The 17,720-nt window shown below is 46.1% G+C and overlaps 1 protein-coding gene across 2 annotated transcripts in view; it reads left to right on the top strand.

The window, feature by feature from the left end:
• NSF (N-ethylmaleimide sensitive factor, vesicle fusing ATPase) overlaps positions 1-17,720 on the top strand; it is an 80,790-nt gene that overhangs the window by 33,022 nt on the left and 30,048 nt on the right. For both annotated transcript variants that reach the window (XM_074557936.1, XM_074557937.1), the window contains exons 8-9: positions 3,293-3,448; positions 17,301-17,500. In XM_074557936.1, coding sequence (XP_074414037.1) covers positions 3,293-3,448; positions 17,301-17,500 — 356 coding nt within the window. The remainder of the gene's footprint in view (positions 1-3,292; positions 3,449-17,300; positions 17,501-17,720) is intronic.

The following is a 17,720-nucleotide window of genomic DNA, read 5'->3' as shown; positions in this document are numbered from 1 at the left end:
TTTAAAAAGCCAATTCTGTTTGTTCTGTTTAGCATAAAATTGTGTTATGAAACCACTGGAAGAGGTTTTAATCCAATCTGCAAGAATTTTCCTGTGCTGAGGTGCAGCCAGAAGGGGGGAGTGTAGGCCAAGCTCTGTGGGAGCAGGAACTGGCTGAGGGGTCTGACCTAAAAGCTGGAGTGGGATAATAAACCCAGGGGAATTGTGGATTGGTGCTCCCTGGAGGGGCTCTGTGTCCCAAGTGCTGTCCCTGGCATCTGACCCAGGGGTTTGTTTGTTTTGCTGCCCATGGAATTGAAATATTGATTCCAGATGTGTTTAGACCAGGATTAAAGAGTCTGGGTTGAGCTCACACAGAGCTGCTGTTTGCTGGACTTCCTGCACTCATGCTGCTCATTCATTATCTGGCTGAACTGGAAATAACTCTTAGAGGAGCTTGTGGAACAGAGCAGCAAAATGCTGACTGGTTGTTTGCTAGGATGGGATATTGGGAATTAGGAACTGGGACCTGGGAGGGTGGGGAGCCGCTGGCACAGGGTGCCCAGAGCAGCTGTGGGGGTCCCTGAAACCCTGGCAGTGCCCAAGGCCAGGCTGGATGGGCTTTGGAGCCACCTGGCATAGTGGAAAATGTCCCTGCCCATGTGGCACTGGATGGGTTTTAAATCCCTTCCAACCCAAAGCCACCTGTGACTCTGTGATCTTTGTGATGTTCTAGGGTGGGAATGGCCCCATGAGGAAAACCATTAAGAGCCAACCCTTAAACCCTGTGCAAGTCTGAGGAAACATCCCATTTCTGCAGTAATTAAGGATAATTGGCAGTTCTTTGGTATTTCTCTGGGTTGTCAGATCTCTGTGTGTTTCCCTGCTAGCTGAGGGTGCTGAAAGCCATGTGCAAGGTTGATCTGACTGATAAAAATGTCAGTGCTTGAATAAACCTAAGGTGAAACTACATGGATTTGTTTATAGGCTTGAATAAAATTTCTGGAGAAGGTTTGGAGAGGTGCAGATCTTAGAGAACCTGAGATCTGTACAGAAAAATCAACAGCAACTGTAATAAAGCATTAAATTAGAATAAAAGGTGATACATTGGGAAGGGCAGTAGTTAAGGATAATTGTCAGTGTCTTTGCTGTTTCTCTGGGTTGTCAGATCTCTGTGTGTTTCCCTGGTAGCTGAGCGTGCTGAAAGCCATGTGCAGGTTTGATCTGACTGATAAAAGTGTCAGTGCTGGTTTATAGGCTGGAATAAACCTTAGATGGGACTACAGGGGTTTGTTTAGAGGCTTGAATAAACCTCCTGGAGAAGGTTTGGAGAGGTGCAGATTTAGAACCTGAGATCTGTACAGAAAAAATCAACAGAAACTGGAATAAAGCATTAAATGAGAGGAACAGGGTGCTGCACTGGGAAGGGCAGTAGTTAAGGATAATTGTTAGTTCTTTGCTTTTTCTCTGGGTTGTCAGATCTCTGTGTTTCCCTGGTAGCTGAGGGTGCTGAAAGCCACGTGCAAGGTTGATCTGGTGGATGAACTTGTTTTTAGGCTTGAATAAACCTAAGGTGAGGCTACATGGGTTTGTTTATAGGCTTGAATAAACCTCCTGGAGAAGGTTTGGAGAGGTGCAGATTTAGAACCTGAGATTTGTACAGAAAAAAATCAACAGAAACTGGAATAAAGCGTTAAATTAGAATAAAAGGGTGATGCACAGGGAAGGACCAGCCTGTCTTGTGTAAGGGCAGCCCTGCCTCATGATCCTTCAGCAGGGCTGACATGGGCTCATTGTCAAAGCTCCTCCAGCAAAGTTCTTTGTCAAAGTCCCTTAGGAAAGAATCAAACCAGAGATCTGTGGGAGAGAGGTCCTTGCATGAGTCAGTGAGGGATGGAAGGGAAGGAGGAAATGGCTGATGTCAGTGGAGTTTGGTGGGAATCTCTTTGCTGCTCATTGTAATTATTGAATAAGCTGGGAAAGGCTGGAGCAATGAGGTGCCCAGGCTGGCTCTGAGCTCAGGGACTGAGGCAGGAAATGGCAGAGGAGATTCAGGACAGAGAACTGTCAGTGATGTGTGGGAGGAGGAGCTCTCCTGACCTGGGTGAAGCTGGTGGCTGTAGAGGGCCCAGACCCCAAACAGGATTATTGTATTTGCAGGGAGGAATGGTGAATCTGACTCCATGTTCTCAGAAGGATAATTTATTACTTTATGATACTATATTATATAAAAGAGCACTATACTAAACTATACTAAAGAATACAGACAGGATACTTACAGAATGCTAAAAAATAATAATGAAAACTTGTGACTCTCTCCAGTGTCCCAACACAGCTTGTCCCTAATTGGCCATTGAATCAAAACAGTGATTCAATCATTAACAATGAAACAATCATTACTTTATGGTATTATATTATATAAAAGAACACTATACTAAACTATACTAAAGAATACAGACAGGATACTTACAGAATGCTAAAAAGATAATAATGAAAACTCATTACTCTTTCCAGAGTCTGGACACAGCTTGGCCCTAATTGGCCATTGAATCAAAACAGTGATTCAATCATTAACAATGAAACAATCATTACTTTATGGTACTATATTATATCAAAGAATACTAAACTATACTATACTAAAGAATACAGACAGGATACTTACAGAATGCTGAAAAGATAATTATGAAAACTCGTGACTCTTCCCAGTGTCCCAACACAGCTTGGCCCCAATTGGCCATTGAATCAAAACAATTCACACCAGAATCCAATGAAACAATAAATCTGTGGGTAAACAATCTCCAAACACATTCCAAAGCAGCAAAACAGAGGAGAAGCAAATCAGATAATGATTATTTTCCTTTTCTCTGAGGCTTCTCAGCTTCCCAGGAGAAAAATCCTGGGTGAAGGGATTTTGAGAAAACGTGAATGCCACAGCAGGATCAAGGCAATGAATGCTGCACCCATCTTTCAGTGTTGTACCTGTTGTTAGGAGCTGTTAAATGTGGGTGCTAAGAATGATCACATCTTGTTCTGGAGGGATATGAACAAAGCAGAGCATCCATCATTCTGTCCTTGTACTGAAGGTACCACCAAACTGCAGCACCTGCAGGAGAGAAGAGGAGCAAGGGTTCCAGTGTGGAGCTGGGCATTGCAAAGGCAGGACTGAGGAGGATGCAGGACAATCCTGCATCATCCCAGCTGGCCTGGAACAGGGTGGACACTGCTCCTGGCAGCAGCCACATGAGCTGGGTGCTGAGGTTACGTGGGTCCAGGGTGAATCTGTGTGTTTGAAACCATTTCTTGGCTTTTGCAGGTAAATCAAAGACCAAGGAGAACAGGCAGTCAATCATCAACCCTGACTGGAATTTTGAGAAAATGGGCATTGGAGGCCTGGATAAAGAATTCTCCGATATTTTCCGAAGAGCTTTTGCTTCAAGAGTTTTCCCACCTGAGATTGTGGAACAAATGGGTGAGTATAACCTGGAAAATAAGATAAGATGGATAAGATTGCACTGAGTATAACCTGGAAAAGATTACACAGAGGATAACCTGGGAAAGGTTACATTGAGGATAACCTGGAAAAGGTTATGTTGAGGATAACCTGGAAAAGGTTACATTGAGGATAACCTGAAAAAGATAATTATATTGAGTATAACCTGGAAAAGATAGTTACATTGAGGATAAACTGGGAAAGGTTACATTGAGGATAAACTGGGAAAGATTATGTTGAGGATAACCTGGAAAAGGTTATAATGAGTATAACCTGGAAAAGATTACACTGAGTATAACCTGGAAAAGGTTATATTGAGGATAACCTGGGAAAGGTTACACTGAGGATAACCTGGAAAAGGTTATATTGAGGATAACCTGGGAAAGGTTACACTGAGGATAACCTGGAAAAGGTTACATTGAGGATAAACTGGGAAAGATTATGTTGAGGATAACCTGGAAAAGATTACACTGAGTATAACCTGGGAAAGGTTGCATTGAGGATAACTTGGAAAAGGTTATAATGAGTATAATGTGGAAAAGGTTATCTTGAGTATAACCTGGGAAAGATTACACTGAGGATAATGTGGAAAAGATTACACTGAGGATAATCTGGGAAAGGTTACGTTGAGGATAACCTGGAAAAGGTTACACTGAGGATAACCCTTCCAGGTATAACCTGGAAAAGTGTGGCTGGGGGACAGTCCCTGGTGTGTGAGGGCTGGACACACCCTTGTGCTGCTGTAGCACAGCAGTTTCTGAGGGATCCAACAGAGCCTCTTCTTCCCCTGCTGCTCCCAAATGTATTTTGCACTCTTGTTGCTTGGCTGGGGAAGAGGGACCCAACACCAACACTCAGCCCTGCCCATGGAATGTCTGAAGGAATGAGACACGTGGTTTAACTGGATTCTGTTCTGCTGGAACTGAAACTGGGGCTCTGAGCAGCCTGGTCTGGTGGAAGATGTCCCTGCCCATGGCAGGGGGTTGGAATGAGATGGATTTTTAGGTCTCTTCCAACCCAAACCATCCCATGGTTCTGTGAAACTCTCCCTTGAATGCTTCATTTATCCATGGCACTGACAGTGCTCCTGTTTCTGACTGTCTGGCCATGATCTGTCCATACAGCTCAGAGGAAATTTTGTTTTAATGCTCCTGCCATAATCTCTTTTACCTCCCATTCCTCCTGGCAGCTGCACCATGAGCCCTGTCCTCCCCAGCCTGAGCCCAGTAATCCCAGTATGGATGGGCTGTGAGCTCTGCTGCTCTGGTTTGAAGTGCTGGCAGGCCATGGCACCTCCTGGAGTCTGTGAAATAAAAGCACAGATTCTAAATATAACTTCTCTTTTTGGGTCAAGGGAAGGAAAGGCAGTGCCAGTACTTGGTAAACATCTGCTGGCAGGCAGATAAATGGTGCAGGGTTGAATTTTTAGTAAGCAGTGTGCAGCTGCAGGTGTCTGGTTCTGTCCCAGAACGTGGCTGGGGATGTTCTGGCTGCTCCTTGTTCTGGGAATATAATCTGTGTGGGCTCCTATTTGAACTTGGAATCCATAGCTGTGTAATTTCTGTGTATGTTTATGTTTCTGATCCACCTTCCCTCTCCCCACAAAATGAAGCAATCAAGATTTTGATTACAAACCAGATTTCCATCAGGAGCTCCATCCTGTTTGTGTGGGGGTGTGTGGAGCTTCCAGTGCCTGTGGAATTGATGCAAAATAAACTTCCCTGGGATGTGCCTTCAGTCTTGCCTTGGGGATTTGGGCACGTATGGAGAAACCCCAGGGCTGATTCTCTCTCTCTCCTGCCTTTTAATTCCTCTTGATGTGAGAGCTGAGGCCTTTGGGGGATGCTCTTGGGTCTCATGGGTTTTGTGGCTGTGGGCAAGATAAAACTTTCTCTGCTCCTGCTTGAGAACATAAAATGCTTAGATTTGTTAAATATTTAACTGCTCTGCAGAGAGAGGAAAGAAGAGAAATGGTGCTGGCTGTGGAAAGAACAGCTTTTACCCAGAGGCACTGGTGGCCAGCTCAGCCTCCTGCACTTGAAATATTTTTACCTTTTGAAGCAGCTATTGTGTATATTCATAAAGCTTTCCCATGGAGCCAGGCTGGGAGAGCTGGGGCTGTTCAGCCTGGAGAAGAGGAAGATCTTGGAGCCCTTTCCAGTGCCTAAAGGGGGGTTATAAAACAGAGGAGAGTGATTTTTTTACATGGACAAGAATGGGAGTGGTTTTAAACTAACAGAGGAGAGACTTGGGTGAGATATTGGGATGGAATTCTTCCCTGTGAGGGTGCCCAGAGCAGCTGGGGCTGCCCCTGGATCCCTGGCAGTGCCAAGGCCAGGTTGGACATTGGGAGCACCCTGGGACAGTGGAAATTGTCCCTGGGGTGGCACTGGGTGGGATTTAAGGTCCCTTCCCAACCCAAACCATTCTGGGATTCTCTGATTCTGTGGCTGCAGCACAGAGCCCTTGGCTGGGACCACATGTGAGGGAAAAAAGGTAAAAGATAATTGGTGTTGTTTAATAAAAGAAGACAAATATTCTGTGAAGGACCACTGGTATTTGGATTACCCTGGGCAATGAATTAAAGGTGTGCCCCATTAAATTACATTTAGTACAAATATTCTTGCTGTGCATGTTTACAGCCAGGCTGCACAAAGAGACTTTTTTCAGGGAAGAAGTTGGACTGGGAGCAGAGCTCCTGAGCTCTGATTAACCCCAGGGCTAAAGAGCTTATCTGAAATTTGAAAAAAAAAAACCTAAAACTTTCTGACATTCATTTTCTTTGCCTTAGTTATAACTTGCTCTTAACTATATTTCAGATCTGAAATGTCAGTGTGACAGCTGTTCACCTTTGTGAATAATTTATTGGGAAAGGAAAAGCTGGAATTTGCTTGCTGTCTGGTGCTGCAGTGCTCACCCAGTTGTGTTCTTTGCCCAGTGCTCCCAGCCTGCAGCTTCCATGCCAAATGCAATAAATATTTCTGTCCAGACCTACACAGAGGCTCTATAGACCCTTCCAGCATTACTTGCAATTTGTGTGTGGTTTATCTAACTTCCATGGAATGTTCTGGGTTTGGAGCACATAAATCAATGTTAGTTAACCATATCATCCAGGGGGGGAAATGCTCTGCTGGTACAAGAGCAGGAATGTTAGATCAGCCCCAGCTGGCACTAACCCTGGCCTGGAAGGGGCAGTTTGGTTTTTTGCCATCTGTGATGTCCCAGCCCTGTTCTGGTGGTTTTGGGCTTGCATGGCTCTGTAGGGAGCTAACACAGCTGGCAGCAAAAAGTGCCATTAATAAAGAGTTTGTAGGGTCAGTGTTCAGCCAGATCAGCTCCCTGGGTGTGTGATGTGACAGAATCCCAGAATGGTTTGGCTGGAAGGGAGCTCCAAGCCCATCCAGTGCCATGGCAGGGACACTTCACTGCCCCAGGCTGCTCCCAGCCCTGGGATCTGGGCACTGCCAGGGATCCAGGGCTGGGCACCCTGGGCCAGGGCCTCATTGGGAAGATTGACTGGTGCCAATCCTGTGGCTTTCAAATGGAATTAAATCCTTACCTGGATGAGGTTTGAGGAAACATTTTGGTGCCTCACTCACTTCTGAGGAAGGAACTTCACACCTTGGGGCACTGCTGGAGGGAGACACAGGCAGTTCTCCCTGAGGACAGCTCTGTTTCCAGGGAATCCTCCTCCTTTCCAGGCCCTTCCAGGATGTCTGTGCCAGCTCAGGGTGTGTCACTGTGCTGAAGGGAATCTGCCTTGGGTTGCTCTCTGCTGCATCCCCTTGCTCCAGCTGAGGCTCCTCTGTTTATTGACAAATGTTGTGGTTTCTTCCCATTCAGAAAGGTGCTGGTTTTCTGCTGAGCCTTTAAACCAAGCTCATTCCACTGTTCTCTCTCCTTGTTGTTTTTCCTTTCCCCCTGACTCCAACAGATATTTATTCACTTGGAACAACATTTTTGATATTTGGTGCCTGAAGCTGTAACTTGCAACAAACCTCTAAAGTCCCTTCTCAGACTTGAAAACAAAACACTTGTGGTGACCCTTTTGAAAACAAAACGCTTGTGCTGACCCTTTTGAAAACAAAACGCTTGTTCTGACCCTCTTTTCCTTATTTAAGAACACTCTGGTGTCCCCAAGCTCTGAAACAGAGCCTTGACCTGCAGCAGAAAAGCGATTTCTCTGATTTCTGTGGCACATTAATTGTTGTGGAGGCCTCCAAGAGCAAATTGTGCATGGACATGTTGTTTAATAACAGGTAGAGAAATGTTTGGTGTTACAGGTCATGTTCCTTCTAAGAAATGGAACTCAAATTCCCCATTGTCTCCTGCTACCATAAATAAATTAAATCAGATATTTTGAAGGTGGTTTCTGTTTCCTGGGATCCATCTTGGCCTGCCCTCTTGGTCTCAGAGCTCTGTAGTTTTGAAGTCCAGCTCATGATGGAGAAGTGAAGTATCAAGAACACAAGGAGAACATTGAAATGAGCAGACACTCAGATTATTTTCTTCCTCAGATCCTGTCTGAAGTGGAGGCTTGTCTGTTAAGCTGCCTTAAAAATTAATGCATTAATGTTCTCAAAGTAGTCAGAGATACTGTAAGAGAAGAATAATGATGGAAAGGTTCTCACCCAGCCATTCTGAAAATAGGGTCATTTTAATGCAAAACCAGAGTCAGGGATGTTTCACCTCAGCTGGGGCGCTGGGAATGCCTCAGCCTTTGCATCCAGCCTGGTCCTGTCTCTCCAGCATTCTCCAGGCAGTTTTGGGATTCTGAAGCCATTTCTATGACCTCTCCATCACCCATCATTATTTCTGCTCCTTTCCCTGCTCAGGATCCAAACCATGGATCCATTGTGGATCAGCAGGTCCTGGCTGGGAAGAATCCTCACTGGGATGATTTTTTTTGTGTGTGTTTTTCAGTATGAAATTCATTATTCCTCCCCAATTAGACACTCATGCATCAGGTTACGTGGATTTCAGATGAATTTAATCCTGTGTGTTTGTAGCTGTTGGCTTTGCAGTGTGCAGATTTAATTGGAGCATTCTGTTCTGTTCCATCTCCCAGGCACCACATGCCTCTAAATTCAGGAGGGATCATTTCTCACTGTGCTTTAAAGTTTGTGGGGTTTAATTTTAATCTGCTTTTCATCCACCTCTAACTTCATTCAGCCTGTGTGTCTAGGAGGGTGTCTAACACATATTTATATCTTTAGGGAAGTTTAAATGTCCTTTTCTTGCTTTCTTTGTTTCCTCAAAGCCTCTGTGTGGGGACCCCCATGTTTTCCTAGAGGGAAGTTGTCTCAAAGTTGTTCTGGCTACTTCTTGTAGTCTTGTTTTCTTCTGCCCACTCAAAAAGACATTTTCTCAGAATTTCCCAGCCATCAGGTTAGTGCTAGCTCTGTGCAACACAGTCAGAAAGCAGCTGAGGTTCAAAGGGACCTCTCAATTCAGTCCAACCCCAGAGTTCTCTCCCTTTTCCCTTTGCAACACCAGGGGTGACATTCACCATCTCCCCCCTGCTTTCTCACCCACCCTGTTCAGGTTCTCACTGATTTTGGGGTGATTTCACCCACTCTGAGCTCCCTTGGGTGAAGTTCATGTCCAAGTGATCTGCCAATATCCAACACTTCTGAGTTCTTGTGTCCCTTGTTCTTTTTCTGCTTCTGTTGCCTGTTCCTACCCATTTGTCACTTTTATTAATATCAGCTGTCACAGCAAATGTCAACTCCTCACTGGTGTAAATAAGTATTTAACAGCTTGAACTCAGCATTTGCTGTTGTTTACTCTTCTTCCTTGCTGAGGAGGGCCCAGTGCTTTCCTAAAGGGAATTAACCTGAAATTCCCTGCTCACCTTGAGGCACCTGGATCCAGGCTGGCTCTGGGCACTGAATTCCTTTGGGGAGAGCAATGAGGAAGTCCCTGACCTCTGTCACTTGCTTTTCCTTCTAAAAATCAGAGATTGACTTTCCAGGGATGGGGAGGAAAGTGAAGGAGCTGAGTTAATCAGAATTCCTGATGTAATTTGTTCATGGGATGGGTTGCTGGATGAGTACAACTGGAAAACTTTGGAGGACGGAGCAGTGCTTTCCTGTCCTTCTCCTCCTAAAGGAATTTCACCTTAAGTGCTCTGCTCACCTTGAGGCACCTGCATGCAGAGCCTGCCAGGCTGGGTCTGGGCACTGAATTCCTTTGGGGAGAGCAGTGAGGAAGTCCCTGACCTCTGTCACTTGCCTCTCCTTCTAAAAATCAGAGATTGACTTTCCAGGGATGGGGAGGAAAGTGAAGGAGCCGAGTTAATCAGAATTCCTGATGTAATTTGTTCATGTGCTGGGTTGCTGGATGAGTACAACTGGAAGACTTTGGAGGATGGAGCAGTGCTTTCCTGTCCTTCTCCTCCTTATGGGATTTAACCTGTCTGCTCACCTTGAGGCACCTGGATCCAGGGATTGGCTTTGGTATCCCCCAGTATAGAAAGCGAAGGGAGACGACCCATCCTTTGATCGGCATCGAACTCCGATTTATTGATCCCACTTACACACTTTTATAGTGCTGTTAATTAAGCTCATACATATTACAGAACCCGAGCTCATCACTGGCCACAGATTACACACCAACCCCTCCTTTTGTTTTCAATGCCTGTGGTTTGTTATTGAAACCAAGATTTGTGTTCTCACCCTGATATGAACGGTTCTCAAGGCTTCCATGTTTGTCACTTTTGCTTTCCCATACCTTATCCAAGGACAAGGTATTTACTTGTTATTGAAGACAGGCTTGAGAACTCTTGCTGCTTACAGAAACGTTTCTGAGAAACAGGCTTGAGAATGAGCTGCTTACAGCTGCCTTTTACTTCTCCATCAGCTGTGTATTTTCATGGCCTTTTTTCCTTCAAGCCATGTCTGAGCAAAATTCTCCAACGCCCCAGGGATGGGGAGGAAAGTGAAGGAGCTGAATGAATCAGAGTTACTGATGTAATTTGTTCATGATGAGTACAAGTGGACAGCTTTGGAGGAGGGAAGAGGTTTGGGGGCAGGAAAGCTTCTGGGCACAGAGTGAGCTGACTTGAAGGTCTTCAGTCCTGGCATGAGAGATGGGACTTCCAAATTCTGCAAAGTCACCAAAGGAAATGATTCCCTTTGAACACAAGAATGTGGAAATGGTTTGGAAGGAGGGGAAGGGGCTTTGCACCAAACCTGCAGCAGGGAATTTCTGCATGAGCCATCAGTGGGGTCTGGGAGGGCTTTGCTCCTGCTCCAGGGGGCTGCAGGGGTGTTGGTTGGTGGCACCCCCAGTTTGTGCCCAGCTGGGTGTCCCCATGCCCTGGGGGGTGTGTGTGTGTTCACAAGGCAGAAATGTTCAGCACGTTCCCAAATTCCCAGTGTTGGCTTTCGGAGCAGGTGGGAATGACCCAGCTCTGTCGCAGCAATCAGGGAATGCTGGTGGGATTGTGCTGCTGTAATCCAGGTGGGATGGGGCTCTGAACATCCTGGCTGTGCTCAGCTTCCCACAGAACTGCCTCAGGGGTTTGGGATCTTTCTGCTGTGCTGATTTCCCTTAGTGCTTGGTCTTGTTTGTTTATACTCTTACCAAAATCCCTTTTCCTGAGGGTCCTGATGCTGCTTTTGTAGCCAGAGGCGTTCTGTTGGAAGTGGATCTCTGAGATGCTGATTTATTTTCATTTCTAGCACATCCCCTCAGAAATGGATAAATGCCCTTGTCATAAATCTCATTATTGCCTGATAGATGTGTGCACTGAGCTCCTCAGAGCCAGTGGGATGTGGTGAAGAATCCCTTTCCAGAGATCCATGGAGAACTTCACTTTGTCTTCTCTTTCCAGTGGCAGAGGATTTGATAAATTAAAATTATGGCCATTGAGAAAATAAAAATTCACTTTGTCTTCTCTTTCCAGTGGCAAAGAATTTGATAAATCCAAACTCCGACCATTGAGAAAATAAAAATTCAGGTTCAGGTGTGGCCCAGCTTTGAATTCAAATCAGACACTCTGGGTTTGCAGCATGAGGGGGAATTTCCACCCAGCTCTGCTTGCAGGGAAATTTTGTGGAGGTGAAGCCAGTGGGATGTGGTGAGGAATCCCTTTCCAGAGATCCATGGAGAACTTCATTTTGTCTTCTCTTTCCAGTGGCAGAGGATTTGATAAATCCAAACTCTGACCACTGAGAAAATAAAAATTTGGGTTCAGGTGTGGTCCTTTCCCTGCCCCAGCTTTGAATTCAAATCAGACACTCTGGGCTTGCAGCATGAGAGGGAAATTCCACCCAGCTCTACTTGTAGGGAAATTTTGTGTATCAGGTGAAGCCTGGGAACCCTGAACTTCCTGTAACCTGCCCCAAGATGAATGTGCAGAGATAAAAATCTCCCTGCTGTGCTGGGGCCTTCCCATCCATGCAGGTTCCTGGTGGTGCATCTGAGTGATCCAATCCCACCAGAATGCTTTGATTTTAATTAAAAAGGGGAATTTCACTCCCAAGTAGAAAATCCCTCTTAGACTAAATCAGTTCTTCTGATCTCTCCAATAAATTGAAGAGGGAGAATTGAACAAATAAACTTTATCTTGTCTTTGGGCAGGTGATGCTCTGGGTCAAAACAGACTTCCATTGGAAGCACCAGTAACTCTCCCATTCTTAGCAGTTTAAAATTTTCCCTCGTATTTTGTTTTTTCCATATTTGAGTTCCTGTTAATGTCCCTATTCAGCCTCTAACTGTCCTTGAATGGCAGAATTTAAGGCTCAGGTTACAGCAATGACCTTTTTTTGGAGCTCATCAAATGGTGAACTGGCTGGAGATGTCTGCACAGCTGTAATTTGTGTTTAGAAAGATTTTCTCATAATAATATTGACATTTGGGCCACATTGGTGAAATCAGCAGAGAGGGGAGATAAACTTAATCAAAATTCCTGCGTGGTGCAGAGGATCCCAGTGTGATTTGAGAGGTAACATTTGGGATTTGTCATCACCTGTCTAATTTTAATAAAGTCCTGCTTGTCCTTAAAACTTTGATTTTAGCCAGGTGAACGTGGCTGTGAAGGGGAAATGTCTGCTGGAGCTGCTTGTGGCAGTTTGATTTGAAGAGGAGCTAATTGCTTTGAGGGTCTGGAATGTTCTGTCACCTGACTTCAATTTTATTGAATTAAAATTTCAATAAAGTTGAATTTTTAACCATTTCCACCCTCATTTGGAAAAAAGACCCCCCGTCATTTGGATTTTTCCAGAGGACTGGGGATATTTGGGATGATTTTGCTGTGGAGTCATGGACTTTTTAGCTTTGGGAGAGGAAAATCCAAAGCTCCAACCCACAGGGGGAGGGTGATTATCTGGATTTTGTGTTCCTTTTATTGAATTAATCTTGACTTGCTGGGCACTGTGGGATCTCAGCACCTCAGGACTGAGGTGTCACCGAGAGCACCCTTGGGGGGCTCGGGAGTCCTGGAATGTTCCAGAAGTGTCTGGTGGCTGGACTTTGATCCTACACAGGAGACGACACCTGTATGAGGACAGGAGGGTTTCACCGGGGTGAATGGTGAAGGGATTGGTTAATTAGAGAGTGAGACACAGGGTTTAGGATTTCTGTACAGGGGGGTTTAGAGAAGTAAGATAGAAGAATTAGAGCGTGTCCTGTCCTTCTTCTTCTTCTCCTCCATCTTCTGTGGTGATGGTGGCACTTTGGGATTGGTCATTACTAAAAGTGCACCGAGCAATAAGGGTGAAAGGTATTAGGGGAAAATGATAAATATTGTACACGTAACTTTGGGTATAAAGATAGGTGACTGTCCGGAGGGCAGGGAGTGTGCTCATGGCTGGCTGCTGAGCAGAGCTCTGTCGGGCCGAGAGAAAATCTTTTAGATAAACAATTAATAAACACCCAGACCGAAAGAAGAACTGAAGCCTCTTCTGGTCCTTTGATACATGGGCTGCCCCAAGGCCACCCCGGGCCTTTCCAGGCCCTCCAAAGAGCCAAAAACCAGACAGGCACTGCCCAGGCTCCCCAGGAAATGGGCAGTGCCCCAAGGATGCCAAAGCTCCAGGAGCCTTTGGACAGCACTCCAGGGATGCCCAGGCTGGGATTTTGGGGTGTCTGGGCAGGGCTGGGACTGGATGATCCTTGGGGGTCCCTTCCCACTCAGAGGACTCCAGGATTCCTTCCCTTTTCCCTTGAACAGGAAGAAGGTGAACGTTCTGAGCATTCTGGGAGGTTTCGAAGCAGATTAGTCCAAGCTGGTTTGTGTTTCGTGTTCCAGTCTCCCCGTGGGAGATGAGATTTTGGGTGTGGGGTGTTCCAGCTCATGCACAGAGGGAAATGTTTGTGCTTTTCAGGAATTTCGGATTTTTTGGGCTGTGGAAGAGAAGCTTCTGGGGGATAACTCAGTTGTGCTTCTTTTAAGAGAGAGATTGGGAGCTGCAGGAATCTCAGAGTCATTAAAATTGGAGAAGACTTCCAAGACCATGGAGTCCACCCTGTGCCTGATCCCTTCTTTGTCACCAGCCCAGAGCACAGAGTGCCACATTCCTTGGACAAGGGATTCCTGGGACACCTCCAGGGATGGGCACTCCAAACCTCTCTGGGCAGCCCCTTCCAAGGCCTGACCACCCTTTCCATGGAGAAATTCCTCCTGATGTCCCACCTGAGCCTGCCCTGGTACAGCTTCAGGCCATTTCTCCTTGTCGTGTCCCTGTTCCCTGGGAGAGGAGCCTGACCCCCCTGGCTGTCCCCTCCTGGCAGGAGCTGTGCAGAGCCACAGGGGCTCTCCTGAACCTCCTTTGCTCCAGGCTGAGCCCTCCAGTGCCTCAGACACCTCACAGGACTGAGAAGAAAACCAGGAGAACCAAGCAGGCTCAGAGCGTTGGTGTTCATTGTGAGCACCCTGGCACTCCCTGCAGCACCATGGGTCTGCCTGGCTGGGCTGGGAGCACAGCCCTGACCTGCCATAGACCTTTGGTGGCCTCTGTAGCTCTTTGGTGTCCTCTGCAGCCCTTTGGTGGCCTCTGTGTTCCTTTGGTGGCTTCTGTATGCCTTTGGTTGTCTCTTAATGTCTTTGGTGGCTTCTGTAACCCTTTGGTTGCCTCTTTAACCCTTTGGTGGCTTCTGTATGCCTTTGGTGGCCTCTGCACCCCTTTGGTGGCCTCTGTAGCTCTTTGACAGATTCTGTAACCCTTTGGTGGCCTCTGTCTGTAGACCTTTGGTGGCCTCTTTAACCCCTTGGTGCCCTCTGTAACCTCTTGATGGCCTCTGCAGCCCTTTGGTGGTGTCTTTATGCCTTTGGGTGGCCTCTGTAGCTCTTTAGTGGGCTCTCTATGTCTTCAATGGCCTCTGTAGCCCTTTGGTGGCCTGTGTAACCCTTTGGTTGCCTCTTTAACCCTTTAGTAGCCTCTGCACCCCTTTGGTGTCCTCTGTATGCCTTTGGTGGCCTCTGTAGCTCTTTGACAGATTCTGTAACCCTTTGGTGGCCTCTTTATGCCTTTGATGGCCTCAGTAGCCCCTTGGTGGCCTCTGTATGCGTTTGGTGGCCTCTGTAGCCCTTTGGTGGTGTCTTTATGTCTTTGGTGGCCTCTGTAGCTCTTTAGTGGGCTCTCTATGTCTTCAATGGCCTCTGTAACCCTTTGGTGTCCTCTGTATGCCTTTGGTTGTCTCTTAATGTCTTTGGTGGCTTCTGTAGCCCTTTGATTGCCTCTGTAACCCTTTAGTGGCCTCTGCACCCCTTTGGTGGCCTCTTTAACCCTTTGGTGCCCTCTGTAATCTCTTGATGGCCTCTGCAGCCCTTTGGTGTCCTCTGTATGCCTTTGGTTGTCTCTTAATGTCTTTGGTGGCCTCAGTAGCCCTTTGGTGGCCTCAGTAGCCCTTTGGTGGCCTCTCTAACCCTTTGGTGGCCTCTGTAACCCTTTAGTGACCTCTGCAGCCCTTTGGTGGCCTCAGTAGCCCTTTGGTGGCCTCGTGCTGGAGCCCAGGAGCTGCTGGAGCGTTGCTGTGCTGGGGTTTCCCTGCAGAGATCCCTTTGTCAGCACCACCCTGGCTGGTGCAGTTTGGTTGCAGAGCAGATCCTGTTCCCCCATGAATAATTCCCTCATCACAGGATTTGACAGGAACAACTTTTAATTTATCTGTGCCTCACTCCCTCCCCTGTGAGATTTGTCTTCAGCTGATGTTGTTTATGGTTTTGACTCACTGATACCTCAGTGCTGACTCATGAGTTCTTTAGGCACAGCTCTGGATTTCTGGAGTAAATGTTTTATCTGCAGAGAAGCCCAGCAGGATTGATTTTCCCTCTCAGCTTTATTGCTGGGCTCAGGCAGTGCAGCACTGCTGCTCTCTGGGGTTTGGGGGCATCAGCTGCTCCTTGTGGCAGTGACCTGGAGCTGCACTGCAGTGGATGAACCAGAGAGAGAGGGAGGAGAGCCTGTGGGCTCCCAGGAATTAAATAATATTGAGCAGTTGTTCAGACTGAAATCAATTCTGTATTGCTATAACCTTCAGGAGGAAGTGAAACCACAGCAGAGTGATGAGGGGTGGAATTTGGAGACAACCCCAGCATGGGAAGAGATGAGAATCTTGACTCCATGTTTCAGAAGGCTGATTTATTATTTTATAATATATATTATATGAAAAGAAATAGTTTTATTACATTAAAACTATACTAAAGAATAGAAGTTTTCATCAGAAGGCTTGAAAGGAAAGGAATGATAAAATCTTGTGTCTGCTCACAGGTGGCTGTCATTGGTCATCAAGTAAAAACAATTCTCATGCTGGGTGAACAATTTTCCAAATCACATTCCAAAGCAGCAAAACATGGAGAAGCTGAAGCTTCTAAAGATGGTTTTGACAAAAGGATTTTTCATAAAATATGTTTATGTGACCATAAAGGATAAGTGTTTGTCCTTTACAGGCAGAATTGCCCTGAGGTGTGACAGCCCTGAGGGCTCTGTGGGATGGGCTGAGGTTGCCATGGATGGGTCACATTCTTAAAGAAGTCAATCCACAAAAATGGAGTAAAATCAGATTTTCATGTAGTCCTTAAAAAATGGGGGAAAATCTTTGAGCTCCACCATTCCCCAAGCACTCCTGAGGCCTCCAGGTGGCTCTTCAAAATGCAGTTTATTGTATCCAAAATGCAGTTTATTGTATCCAAACTGCAGTTTATTCCATCCAAGATGTCACAGCAGTTCAGGTGACAGAGCTGTGCCTACAGCTGTCAGCTCCAGCTGCAGGCAGCCCTGGAGACCCTTTAGTTTAGGTTACAATGCATTCTGTACTTTTCTTTTGGTTACATTGCATTCTGTACTTTTCTTTTGGTTACAATGCATTATATACTTTATATCTTAATACAGTACAACCAATCTATACCTTAACTTTTATCTCTAGCCTATCATAACTACTGTAATTACCATATTCATGTTACTGTTCTCCAGTCACTCAGAGTTAGTCCATCACAGTTTAAGCCAGCAGTTATTTTTCAGTTCTCTTGCAGTGGAAAATTCTGAGATTTTTTTTCTACTTGCACCATGGGCAGGCTTGTTTGCCTGTGCTATCTTTGTGCTTGGTAAAAACATCTTGTTTGAGGTGGGTTTATCCTTTGCTCTAAGGATGTTCTAACATATCCTTTGCCTCCTTGGTTAGGGCTCAGCAATTCTTTTCTTCTCTATCAAAACTTGCTTCCATCTCTATTCATTTTCAGATTCTATAGTCAAAAATCTTTCTGCCAAGCGTACCTGTGAGACTTTTGTCAAACTCTCCTCCTTCCCAACACCCTCCTTTATTCTTTGGCTTCTTTGGTCTGTGCTGTAGCTCAGCCTTGTCCGTGATCCCTTCCCTGTCCCTGCAGGCTGCAAGCACGTGAAGGGGATCCTGCTGTACGGCCCCCCGGGCTGCGGGAAGACGCTGATGGCGCGGCAGATCGGGAAGATGCTCAATGCCAGGGAGCCCAAGGTGGTCAACGGGCCCGAGATCCTCAACAAGTACGTGGGGGAGTCCGAGGCCAACATCAGGAAGCTGTTTGCTGATGCAGAGGAGGAGCAGAGGAGGGTAAGGACGCACAGCCATGGGGGGCTGGGGATGAGAGCAGTGGGGGCTGTGTGAGGGTCCCCAGGAGGAGGGAAGAGATGAATCTGAATCCATGTTCTCAGAAGGCTGATTTATTATGATATGATATGATACTATATTATACAATATATAGTATAATATATTGTATATATACCATATTGTATATTGTATATATACCAATTGTATATTGTATATATACCAT

The sequence above is a fragment of the Zonotrichia albicollis genome, chromosome 23 (assembly GCF_047830755.1).
Source record: "Zonotrichia albicollis isolate bZonAlb1 chromosome 23, bZonAlb1.hap1, whole genome shotgun sequence".
Taxonomy (NCBI): Eukaryota; Metazoa; Chordata; class Aves; order Passeriformes; family Passerellidae; genus Zonotrichia; species Zonotrichia albicollis.
Note: the sequence above shows the minus strand (reverse complement) of the source record. Positions and strands in the feature narration are given on the sequence as shown.